Source organism: Chlamydotis macqueenii, chromosome Z (genome assembly GCF_036417535.1).
Source record: "Chlamydotis macqueenii isolate bChlMac1 chromosome Z, bChlMac1.mat, whole genome shotgun sequence".
Lineage (NCBI taxonomy): Eukaryota > Metazoa > Chordata > Aves > Otidiformes > Otididae > Chlamydotis > Chlamydotis macqueenii.
In genome coordinates this window covers 74,797,039-74,808,603 of record NC_141593.1, presented here as the reverse complement: position 1 = coordinate 74,808,603, position 11,565 = coordinate 74,797,039, and the positions used below count along the sequence as shown (strand labels likewise).

Sequence of the window (11,565 nt, the reverse complement as noted above, 5' to 3'; positions counted from 1 at the left end):
ATGGGGAGGGGGTGGAGCTGCCCCATCTGCCACGACGCTCGAGATGGCGTTGCTCATGTGATGCCCTGTCAGCACCAGATTTGTGTGGGCTGCATCCTGCGGTGGATAAGGGGCAGCTCGGAATGCCCTATTTGTGGAAGACCAATAGAGATCGTCAGGTTTTCTGTGCGGGGAGAAGATGACTACCTACGGTGCGTCATCAGAAGCCGTGAAGAGTCACAAGACGCCAGCGGCCAGGCAGGAAGAGCCCCTGACAGCCTGGCCCAAAACAGCCCCCAGGACCCTGCAGCATCCCCTCCTTATCCGGAGTGGGTACACTCTTCGGCTGGGCAGGGGGCTGCAGGGTCAGAGGCAGTGGGTGGGCTCCAGCCCGAGGTCTGGGCAGGACTCTTCCAGAGACAACAAAGTCTTCTTGATCCCGTGCTGCTCTGGCTGCGTGCTGCACTGAGGCTGATCTTAGGGGCTCGGTGGTGGCACGTAAACAGTATAGAGAGCCTGATCCTGCATGTCCTGTGCATGTATGGTCCGAATGAGCAAGTCATGCTCGACATACTGCAGGACTGCCTCGGGGAATTTACGGAACCACTGGTCCGTGACCTCTTCAATGTCATTGTGGAGCGGTGCAGTGAAGAGGCTGGGAGGCTGATTCGCTGCAGCACTGCTGGGGAGGAGGACAACAGCCCTGCAGCCAGCATCTGCTCCACTAGCGCAAGCATCTCCAGCTCCAACTCCAGCTCCACCAGCTCCACCAGCTCCGGTGGGGAGACTCCCATCTCCAGCCCCGCAGTGTCCAACGTGGAGGAGGAAGATGGTCCTTCGGAGGCTGCAGTCCACGGGGGTCCTGGCTGCCCCACACCTGTGCCCGTCTCTGCAGAGCAGGAGCAACCCCAGGTGGAACCAGGGGAGGCAGCAGCAGCAGGCCCCTCTGCCCAGGGCTGCAACCGGAGAACTTCTGCTCCCAGGCGGGGCAGGGACAGATCAACCATGCGGGCCCGGCGCCCCCCAAAGAGGAGGGCTGCCAGCCCCCAGGACTCACCACAGCCCCGCAAGAGGCCACCCCGCAGGCGGCGCTAGCAGGCCTCCATCAACTCTTTAAAAAAAAAAAAAAAAAAAAAAATCCATCTTTCCTTGAATCAGGCTTTCTGGGTGCTGCTTTCTTCACCTTCTCCTGGTGACTGTCCCCAACCCCATGCCCCTGTGCTGGCCAAGGCTCCTGCTGCCCTGTTGGGAGGGTTTTGTGGGAAACGGGCCTGGGAAACTGGTCCTGCCAGGCAGTGCGGACAGTCTGTGTGAGCAGGAGAGCAGCATCTCTGCTTGGGCAGATGACAGGGGCCGCTGGGAGCTCGGGGAAAGCTCATGCTGTGGCCTGGCTGGTGGGTGGATGATTTGTTGAGTGAAACCACGTGTGAAGTGCTGAGGGAAATCTCTGGTCTATTCCTACCACCTTTGTGTGTCAGAAAAAAAAATTATGAAAGATCTGGCAAAAGGAGGGATTATTCACTCCTAAGTCCAATGGCTTTTCCCTGAGAAAGAAAGTTAAAGATCACTTTTTGTTCTTTTCTTTCCCTAGTGTTTTCCGCATGTGGAAATGCAAGTTGCAGCACACCACAAGCAAGTTCCTTGACCTTTCAGGAAGATTTCAACCTGTAAGAATGTCACGCTCCGATTTTGGATGAGAGGAAGGCCCCTTGCGTTCTAGCCACCTCAGACGAGTCTGGGAGGCTAAGGGCGGCTAGACCAACCTCTCACACACCAGAGCGTGGTTTTGCTCGTATTCTCGGGAACAGAATTAAGACTCAAAACGCAGTCAAGTGCCAGGTAACTTTATTAACCTGACAAGAAGTTTGCAAGGGCAAGCGAAAGGAGAGAAGGAAAGGAAAGAGGCAAAAGAGTTTCAGTTGCGATAGCTACCACCACGGAGCTGCGGCGTCCCGACAGTCCAGTTGACTTGGTGGGGAAATGTTCCGTCCAATGTTGGTCGTTTCTGTCCTTTTATCGTTCGTCTTATCCACGTCACATATTCCAAGAGCGGGTTTGCTTGGCTGCACCCCTCACCTGGTGGTGATACGCATGCCCAATACCGTCTCTGGGCCCCTCTGTTTTTCTGGCCTGGGTCTGGGTGCAAATGTAGGGGTAAGGCTAAATTCTGCAGAATCAGCTCTGCATTCAGGTTCGTGGGAAAATAGGAGGAAAAAACAGGAAGCTTCCAGTCCTGTGGCTTGACTGGCTTGCAAGATAAGGGAAACATCTTGCAGGAAGACAGGAAGACTCCAGTCCTATGGTTTGACTGATGTACCATTGTTTAGGTGGTGGTGTGATGCTTCGACAATGTTGAGACAAACATTCGACACCGTCTCTCACAAAGAAACATCCAGGATCTTACGGGGGCTGCAGGATTCAAAGCACAAAGAGCGACTTTCTGTTCGATCTCCTTACAAAGGCAGATAATAATATAATAGAATGAGATGAGGTTGAAAGAAGCTCCCTGCTTCACAACTGACTCAAAACCTGCAGCACGAGAAGAAGTGCAGGTCTCTCCTGCTGCTGACATAAATAAACAACGTCTACCTTTTTTTCTCACACTCCATAGTTAATATCCCTTCTGAGGTAATTCTTCTTCATCTAATGCAAAGTAGGTAATGAGCACACAGAAAGCTACACCACAAAATCAGGAACAGCTGAGGAGGGATGCAGATTTTCTGCTTGCAGGCCCAGAGCAACTCCCAGCTGATAGAGGGTGTTAGGATAACTGCTGATATAATGAAGATCCTACACGCGCTGATGAATACAGGCTGCTGTATTCACCAGAGGCTGCATTTGGCAACGGCACTGACTTCCTGGGCTCAGGAGTGCCACCATCGGCACATTTCTGGAGGGGAAATGGCTTTTGACCACGGGACGGTGTGCTAGACAGTGTGTATTAGACAGCCTTTCCATAAGCGTTCAGTGAAAGTGACAGCCATGGAAGAAAGAACTGGCTTATCGCTAAATTTCTCCTCAGCAGCCTTTGTGAAAAGAGCCCAAGCACTCTCCCAGGCTGGGCTGCAGGCTTTGCATTCAGTGAGTAAGGGGACTTGGGGCAGAAAGAGGAGTTCTCGCTTGCGGATGTGATCATGAATCTCAGAAACTGTTGTGAATCAGTGTCCTGCCGTGGGCTCCTGTGTGACTGTCGCAGGTCAGCCCTGATCGGGACCAGACTACACAGTCTCTCTCCCGCTCCCCTCACCCTCCAGTGGGACAGAAGGGAGAATTTGTAAACAAAAGGCAGCAAAACCACTTGGGTTGAGATGAAACAAACAAACAAACAATTTAAGAGCAATAACAGAAAAAACCAAAACAGTGATGGAAAACAAATAGAGTACAGTGGCTTCCAACAAACATCAACACCCACTTCCTTGCCACGGAGCAGGAGGCTCCCTTTACGACCCTCCTCACTTCTATCCTGAGCATGATGTCCCATGGGATGGAACAGCCCTTTGGCTAATTTGGGAAAACTTACCCCAGCTGCTAGCTAATTAGGAACCTATCCCAGCTGGGTGCCCCAGCCATAGGGGCCACCAGCTCCGGTTCTCCTCCCAGCTCAGGTGAATATTAACTCTGTCCTAGCCAGCACCAGGACATTATCCACCCCTTATTCCATACCGTCTACATCATGCCCAGATCCTACACTTTCCAATTAATCATCAACTTTTTCTTTCTCTGATCTACCTGTGCACATACACACAGATGTAACTCCCTTAGTCCATGGCCCGTCCCTCCAAAATGTCTGCCGAGGTTATCCAGTCCATAACTTTGGGCTCCCTCTGTCATAACAGTCTCTCAGCACAGGACAGACAACGCAATGGTCGCTCAGGTGGTGTATCTGGTGCGAGTGATTTAGCGTGTTCATGGTCTGCAGACTGAAGATCCGTTGCTAGGTGTTAGTTGCCAGAGGCAGTTCTGGTTCCATCACTGCTGCTTTTTTTTTCACTTTGGTCAAAGTTCCTTCTTGGTTGATCTAGGTGAGTTTTACCATAATACATTTGATACAACATAAGTCTCTCAGGGCGTGGAGCAGGAGGAAGCAAAGAGGGACACACAACAGCTAGATAATGACATACAGTACTATAGAGGAACTGACATCAAGCAATTCAAATTATTGGCTATTTTCACCTAAAATCAGATCTCCTTGAGGCTGTTTCGGAAGTGGGTTTTGCAACCCTACCCAAGACTTGGCACACAATCAAGACGCATAACAACAACATCACAGTGGCTGGAATATCCCCCAGAGATTCAAAGTTCTCAAAAAGTGATGTAACTACCCTGGCAGTGAAAGAACCTGGGAAGCTGTCCGCATACGAATACCAATTTAAGGCCACTGATGTCACCATGTCATAGATTGACATTGCATAGTATAACAAAAGGATAATTCTCATCATTTTCCCTGAGGCGATGAACACCACCACCGGAAACACACAGTACAGACAAGAGCGTAGACAACACAAGAACATAACTAACCACTGCAACATCATGACCAATAACTGCCAACCAATACAATAAGTGCGAATAAACAAAATTGTTTCAAGCAACGGAAGTCAGATCTGTTATCTCAACCCTTTGAGCCCCACGTTGGGTGCCACAATAACTGTTGTAGCTTAGCCCTGATCGGGACCAGAGTACACAGTCTGAGATGGTTTCATAGGTGAAGCAGAAGTCCATCACCAAGCAAAGCAAACCAGGGAATTCATTCACCACTTCCCATCGGCAGGCAGGTGTCCAGCCACCTCCAGGAAAGCTCCTACCTCCCTAGTTGTGGCTGATGCTGTGTGCCTGTGGGGGCAGATGGCCCACAGTGATGTCACCGTCCGGTGGAACGTGAACTCTTTGAGCGGTGGATGGTGATGTCACTGAGCGATGGAACGTGACTTCACGCCCCCTCACTGCTTAAATTCAGGCGCGGGCAGAGCCTGGCCCAGTCTGGCTCAAGCCTGTAGTCCTGCCGAGCGTGTGTGCGAGGTCTGGAGGGTAGAGCGAGTCTTTTCCTGGTTTTGGGTGGTACTTCGGGGGTTGTCTTGGGCAGCTCTCGGTGCCCATCCCAGAGCCATTCCCGTTGTTCCTATCCGGCCCTGCCTGGTTCAGGCAGCCGGGCACTGTGGCGCACGCTTGCAGCAGCGGAGGTGAGCTGTGCGGGGAAACATCCCCTATGGGTGACCTGGGTCAGTTGCTGGGGTTTGGGGAGCCCGGGAAGTGCCCCTCATGAGGGTCCTGGGCACATTGTAGTCCCCCACCCTCCCTGGGACACGGGAGGTCCCAGACAGTGACCATGGCCTCTCCCTATTATGCAGAGTGTGAGAGCAGCGTCGCTGCCAGGGAGAAGGAGCAGCTCCTCATCCTCAGCTCTCCCCAACGCAGTGCAGAGCACAAACATGGCCACGGAGACAGAGTGGAGCTGCCCCATCTGCCACGACGCTCAAGATGGCGTTGCTCATGTGATGCCCTGTCAGCACCAGTTTTGCTTGGGCTGTATCCTGCGGTGGATAACAGAGAAAGCAGTGTGCCCCCTTTGCAGAAGACCAGTAGAGTCTGTCAAGTTTTCTGTGCGGGGAGAAAATGACTACATACGGTATGTCTTCAGATCGTCTGAAGAGTCCCGAGATGCCAGCAGCCAGGCAGGAACAGCTCCTGACAGCCTGGCCGAAAACAGCCCCCATCATGCTGCGGCATCACCTCCATCTTCTCAGCAGGGGATGCCGTCCTCGGCTGAGCAGGAGGCTGCGGGATCAGAAGCAGTGGGTGGGCTCCTGCCCGAGGTCTGGGCACGACTCTTCCGAAGACACGAAATTCTCCTTGATCCTGTGCTGCCCTGGCTGAACCTCATGCTGCAGCAGATATTTGGGGCTCGCTGGTGGCAGGTAAACAGTGTACAGTGCCTGATCGTGCACACACTCTGCACCTACGGCCTGAATGCGCAAGTCATGGTCCACACGCTGCGGGACAGCCTCCGGGAACATACAGAAGAACTGGTCAACGGCCTCATCAACATCATTGTGGAGCAGTGCAGTGAGGAGGCTGGGAGGCTGATACGCTTGAACACTACTGGAGAGGAGGACAGCAGCTCTGCGGCCAGCTCCAGCTCCTCCAGCTCCAGGAGCAGCACCTCAAGCTCCAGGAGCACAAGCTCCTCCAGCTCCAACTCCAGCAGGACCAGCTCTACCAGCTCCAGCTCTAGCAGATGCAGTTTCAGCTCCTCCGATGAGGAGGCTCCCACCTGCAGCTCCAGCAGCTCTTCTGGCAGCCCCATAGTGTCCACTGTGGAGGAGGAAAATGGTCCTTTGGAGGCTGCAGTCCACGGGGGTCCCAGCTGCCCCTCATCTGGGCCCGTCTCTGCAGAGCAGGAGCAGCCCCGGGAGGAACCAGGGGAGGCAGCAGCCGCAGGACCCTCTGCCCAGGGCTGCAGCCGGAGCACTTCTGCTCCCAGACGGAGCAGGGACAGCTCAACCACGCGGGCTCGGCGCCCCCCAAAGAGGAGGGCTGCCAGCCCCCAGGACTCTCCACAGCCCCGCAAGAGGCCACCCCGGAGGCGGCGCTAGCAGGCCTCCATCAACTCTTTATAAAAACAAATCAATCCCTCTTTCCTTGAAACACTTTCTGTTTGCTGCTGTACCCCCTTCTCCCAGTGCCTTTCTGTGACCCCCATGCCCCACCGCTGGCCTAGGTGACCAGAGCCCGGCTCGGAGGGGTTTGTGGACAAACGGGCCTGGGGCCCTGCTCCTGCCATCCAGTCCGGGCAGCCCACATGACTGGAAGAGCAGTGTCCCTTCTAGGGTATGCGGGCTCCTGAGCACAGCTTCTCTGCATCCAAACAGCGCTTTGTAGGGATAACCATGTACTGGAATGTGAGGGAAAACACTCTTCCGCACTGGAGTAGTTGCCTCTTCCCAGCGGACACCTCCCAGTTCCCGGAAGCAGAAACTCTTTCCCTGATGGCCCTTGTGGGCTGGGAGGCGCCTCCAGTTACCGGGCTGGACGCAGGCGCCCCGTCCCATGCACGTGGGTGGGTACCTCCACACTGGCTGTGGGAGTACAGGGTCCCTCTCCACGGGGAAGCTAAGGAAACCTGCCTGCTTTGCCAAAACATGCTGTTCAAACAGCACTGCTGCGCTTAGCCAGCCCTCCCATCACCCAGACACCACACGGAAAACATCCGCACGAAGGGCAAAGTTCAGGCTCGTGTCGTGAGGAGCTCCAGGTTACCTGCAGACAGGTACTGGGCCTGCTGGGGTTCAGGTACCAGTGTTTCAGTTCTCCTGTCTCCAGGACACGGTAATACTAGAGTGTTGGCCTAGAATACCTAGAAGCAGTAGAGAGAGGTGCTGTTTAGGAGTGACAGACGGAATCTCTTGTGCTGTTCTAACAGTATCTCACGGCTGGACAGAGTTCACGGCAAGGCTTTCAGTGAAAACATTCTTGTGTAGGACTGACCCACTGTGGGGCACATGCATGAGAGACACCCCTATTTGCAGCTCGTGACTGAGCAAACAAAGAGTGCAAAGTTAAAGCAGTGAGGTACTGATCATGTCAGTGAAATGCAAGGGAGTGAGAAGCAAAGACCCCAGTGTCCCTCAGCCTCCTTTTCCCTTAGCTGAATATGATCTCCCCTGGTTAGTGACACATGCCACACCCTCTCGTGTACACCCTCTCGGATTTTTTGGCAAGGCACCCATATTCCTGCACCAGTTTGGCAAGCTCAGTTAGCGATGTACAGCAAGTCCTTAGTTGTAATTTTTGGTTCTCTATCCTTGTCATTCAAATAAAAATATTCTTTTTTAACGAAAGGTCTCACCCGACGGTGATTGCTAGTGTGATCCCTCGCTTCTTGTAACTCCTTCTGAGAATATGTCTGGCTTATCTGTCAAAAACCTCTTTCCTCAGGCTTCAGATCTGTCTCACTTCACAGTGCTGAATTCTTTGGATATTTTTTCCTCTAGATAGATTTTAGTAAGAGATTTTGCTCCTTTTCTTCCTGCAGCTGCTTTTGGAGGGTGGATACTCGCTCTCGAAGGACCTCCACCAAATGCTGGAGAAACTCAATAATCTGTTGCTCCTGGTCACACCACTTAACATGGTCCCCTGCTGCCGGTACCAGACTTGCACCCAGAATAAGCCAAACTGTGGCTTTGACTCTGCCAGATTTTACCCTCGCCTCCTTCGGCAAGGAAGTCACTCAATCTACTACGCTTTGGTAATTTGCCCGATTATCTCAAGCCCAATCTCGCCCAGGTATGGACGGCCGGGCAGCATGCTGTGACAAGAGCTCCTAAAACGAGTCTTGATTTTTCACTAACAAAGGGTACTGATCATCAACTTTTCCTGCCATTCTTATTACGAAGGTACCAAACCCACTTTGCAGAGGTTAAACTCAGTTTCCACACCCGCAGTGCCCCTGCATCGCCGTTCTCTTCCCCGAGTGGTTGGAGAGACCAAAATCTACTACGGGAGTCTCAACTTGGTTTCCACAAATGCAGTCTCTCTGCAGTCGCCCTTCACTTCCCCGAGTAGTCGACCTCATTCATATGAGCACAGCTCCCGCTTTTGCACTAAGAGATCTTATTATTAACTCCCGTCAGCCAGAGTCCAAACCTCAGCTCGAGTTCACGTCCATTGGGTGTGTGAGGAGTGCGGGAAATTTGGATCGGCCCCCTTGCTTTCTAGGCACCTCTCATCCAAAGGGATGTAGGGCTAGGTGCGGCTGGACCGAACCGTCCTTCCCCTGTTACAGACCACACACAGCCTGCACCTCTCTGTCTTTCAGGACCCTGCCGACTACGCCAATTTAAAAATGAGACGGTCCACTCGGGACTTATGATGGCTCTTTTAGTGTGACCTCAAAGTGCAAAATTACGGAGAACACGCCAACGGGGTTAGTTTCAATCAAACCGCACAAACTTTATTCTTGTGCCTGTAAAGCGGCATGCGATAGGCGAAAGGGAGTGAAAAGGAAAAGTAAAGATAGGAAAAAAGTTATAATAGCTACCACCGCGCGTCCAAGGCATCCCCATGGCCCCAGATCCAGGCAGCGTACTGCCGGTCGTCACGATCGATGTTGATGTTGATCCTTGGTGGGGAAAGCTCTCAGGGGCCTCGTTGTTGGGGGTCCACCTTTTTTTCCAAGTAGCAAACCCTGCTCCTCCTTTACTTTGGGTATCTCCACCTGTTCTGGGCCCCTAGGATAGAAGTGTGTTTTTTGTACATTGTAATGAACAAAGTTCAGTTAACGGGCACTTTCTCACCGTGGTTTTTGAGCCAGCAGTTGTGATTCATCCTCCTCGATAGCAGGTGCACGGTTATCTTTGCCGACTTGACAACAGGGATGAGCTGTGGCACGTCGGCGCCACTCTGGCCGCCATCTCCAGCATGTCGTACATTTTCTTGTCAGGCCAGAGTGGGCCTTGTCCATAGCAATCACATTCCGTCCCCAGAAAAACAACTGCGTCTCAGGCAGAGCGCTCGCAGCAACTCACGTCAAGTTGTGAGCCTAACTTTTAGGCCACACCAAATCCATCGTGCAGCTGGAAGTCCTGGTTGAGACAACACTGATTTTCTGATGAGCCTTAAAATGCTGTGTGCCTGTGGGGGCAGATGGCCCACAGTGATGTCACCGTCTGGTGGAACGTGAACTCTTTGAGCGGTGCATGGTGACGTCACTGAGCGATGGAACGTGACCTCATGCCCCTCACTGCTTAAATTCGGGCGCCAGCAGGGCTTGGCCCAGTCTGGCTCAGGCCTGTACTCCTGCCGAGCGTGTGTGCGAGGTCTGGAGGGTAGAGCGAGTCTTTTCCTGGTTTTGGGTGGTACTTCGGGGGTTGTCTTGGGCAGCTCTTGGTGCCCATCCCAGAGCCATTCCCTGGGTTCGTATCCGGCCCTGCCTTGGTCAGGCAGCCAGGCACTGTCGCGCACGCTTGCAGGAGCAGAGGTGAGCTGTGCGAGGAAATATCTGCCTGGGGTGTTCTGGAATGGGTGCTGGGGCTTGGGGAGCCAGGAAAGTGTCCTTGTAGACGGAGAGGTACATTTTGTCCTCCTCTATTTTCCCTGGGACATGGGTCCCAGACAGTTACCATGGCCTCTCCCTATTTTGCACAGTGTGAAAGCCTTTGGCAGCATCAGTACCTGTGCAAAGGACCAGTTCCTCATCGTCAGCTCTCCCCAACCCAGTCCAGAGTACAAACACGGCCATGGGGAGGGCATGGAGCTGCCCCATCTGCTACAATTCTCAAGATGGCGTTGCTCATGTGATGCCCTGTCAGCACCAATTCTGTGTGGGCTGCATCCTGCGGTGGATAACGGAGAAAGTAGAGTGCCCCCTTTGCAGAAGACCAGTAGAGACTGTCAAGTTCTCTGTGCGGGGAGAAAATGACTGCATACAGTATGTCTTCAGAATGTCTGAAGAGTCCCGAGATGCCAGCAGCCAGGCAGGAACAGCTCCCGACAGCCTGGCCGATAACAACCCCCATTACACTGCGGCGTCACCTCCATCTTCTCAGCAGGGGATGCCGTCCTCGGCTGAGCAGGGGGCTGTGGGATCAGAAGCAGTGGGTGGGCTCCTGCCCGGGGTCTGGGCACGACTCTTCCGAAGACACCAAATTCTCCTTGATCCCGTGCTGCCCTGGCTGCACCTCATGCTGCAGCAGATATTTGGGGCTCGCTGGTGGCAGGTAAACAGTGTACAGTGCCTGATCGTGCACACACTCTGCATGTATGGCCTGAATGCGCAAGTCATGGTCCATACGCTGCGAGGCAGCCTCCGGGAACATACAGAAGAACTGGCCCACGGCCTCATCAACATCGTTGTGGAGCAGTGCAGTGAGGAGGCTGGGAGGCTGCTGCACTCCTGTGGTGCTGAGGAGGAGGACAACAACCCTGTGGCCAGCTCCAGCTCCTTGAGCTCCATCTCCTTCAGCTCCAGTTCCAGCTCCTCCAGGTCCAGGCGGAGCAGTAGCAGCTCCAGCTCCTCAAGCTCCAGCTCCTCCGGCAGCCACAGGCGTACTCCCATCTATAGCCGCACCAACCCTTCCCGCAGCTCCGCAGTGTCCGATGTGCAGGAGGAAGACAGTCCTTTGGAGGCTGCAATCCACAGGGGTCCCGGCTGCCCCTCACCTGAGCCCGTCTCTGCAGAGCAGGAGCAGCCCCAGCAGGAACCAGAGGAGACAGCGGCAGCAGGCCCCTCTGCCCAGGGCTGCAACCGGAGAACTTCTGCTCCCAGACAGAGCAGGGACCGCTCAACCGTCCGGACGCGGTGCCCCGCAAAGAGGAGGGCTGCCAGCCCCCAGGACTCTCCACAGCCCCGCAAGAGGCCACCCCGGAGGCGGCGCTAGCAGGGCTCCATCAACTCTTTATATAAAAATAGATAAATTCCTTTTTCTTTGAAACAGACTTTCTGTTTGCTGCATTATCCCCTGCTTTGTGGGGACAACCATGTACTGGAATGGGAGGAAGAAGACTCTTCTGTGCTGCGGTAGCTGCCCCTGCCCAGCAGGCACCTCCCAGTTGCGGGCAGTGGCGGGTTCCTGCTGCCGGCAGAGGGGCAAG

At 53.9% G+C, this 11,565-nt stretch overlaps 3 protein-coding genes across 3 annotated transcripts; all 3 read left to right on the top strand.

Annotated features, from left to right (window-relative positions):
• LOC147596424 (uncharacterized) lies at positions 1–1,074 on the top strand. Its single transcript, XM_086771392.1, has one exon. The coding sequence runs from the start codon at positions 1–3 to the stop codon at positions 1,072–1,074; it is 1,074 nt and encodes a 357-aa protein (XP_086627518.1).
• A 4,331-nt stretch (positions 1,075–5,405) lies between these two features.
• LOC147596423 (E3 ubiquitin-protein ligase Topors-like) lies at positions 5,406–6,569 on the top strand. The gene has a single exon (XM_086771391.1). It carries the CDS (start codon positions 5,406–5,408, stop codon positions 6,567–6,569), a length of 1,164 nt encoding a protein of 387 aa, XP_086627517.1.
• A 3,642-nt stretch (positions 6,570–10,211) lies between these two features.
• LOC147596422 (E3 ubiquitin-protein ligase Topors-like) lies at positions 10,212–11,351 on the top strand. The gene has a single exon (XM_086771390.1). It carries the CDS (start codon positions 10,212–10,214, stop codon positions 11,349–11,351), a length of 1,140 nt encoding a protein of 379 aa, XP_086627516.1.
• Positions 11,352–11,565: the final 214 nt, after the last annotated feature.

Excerpts from the sequence above, each read along its gene's own strand:
- LOC147596424 (XM_086771392.1), top strand. The coding sequence starts at position 1 with ATGGGGAGGGGGTGGAGCTGCCCCATCTGCCACGACGCTCGAGATGGC.
- LOC147596423 (XM_086771391.1), top strand. The coding sequence starts at position 5,406 with ATGGCCACGGAGACAGAGTGGAGCTGCCCCATCTGCCACGACGCTCAA.
- LOC147596422 (XM_086771390.1), top strand. The coding sequence starts at position 10,212 with ATGGGGAGGGCATGGAGCTGCCCCATCTGCTACAATTCTCAAGATGGC.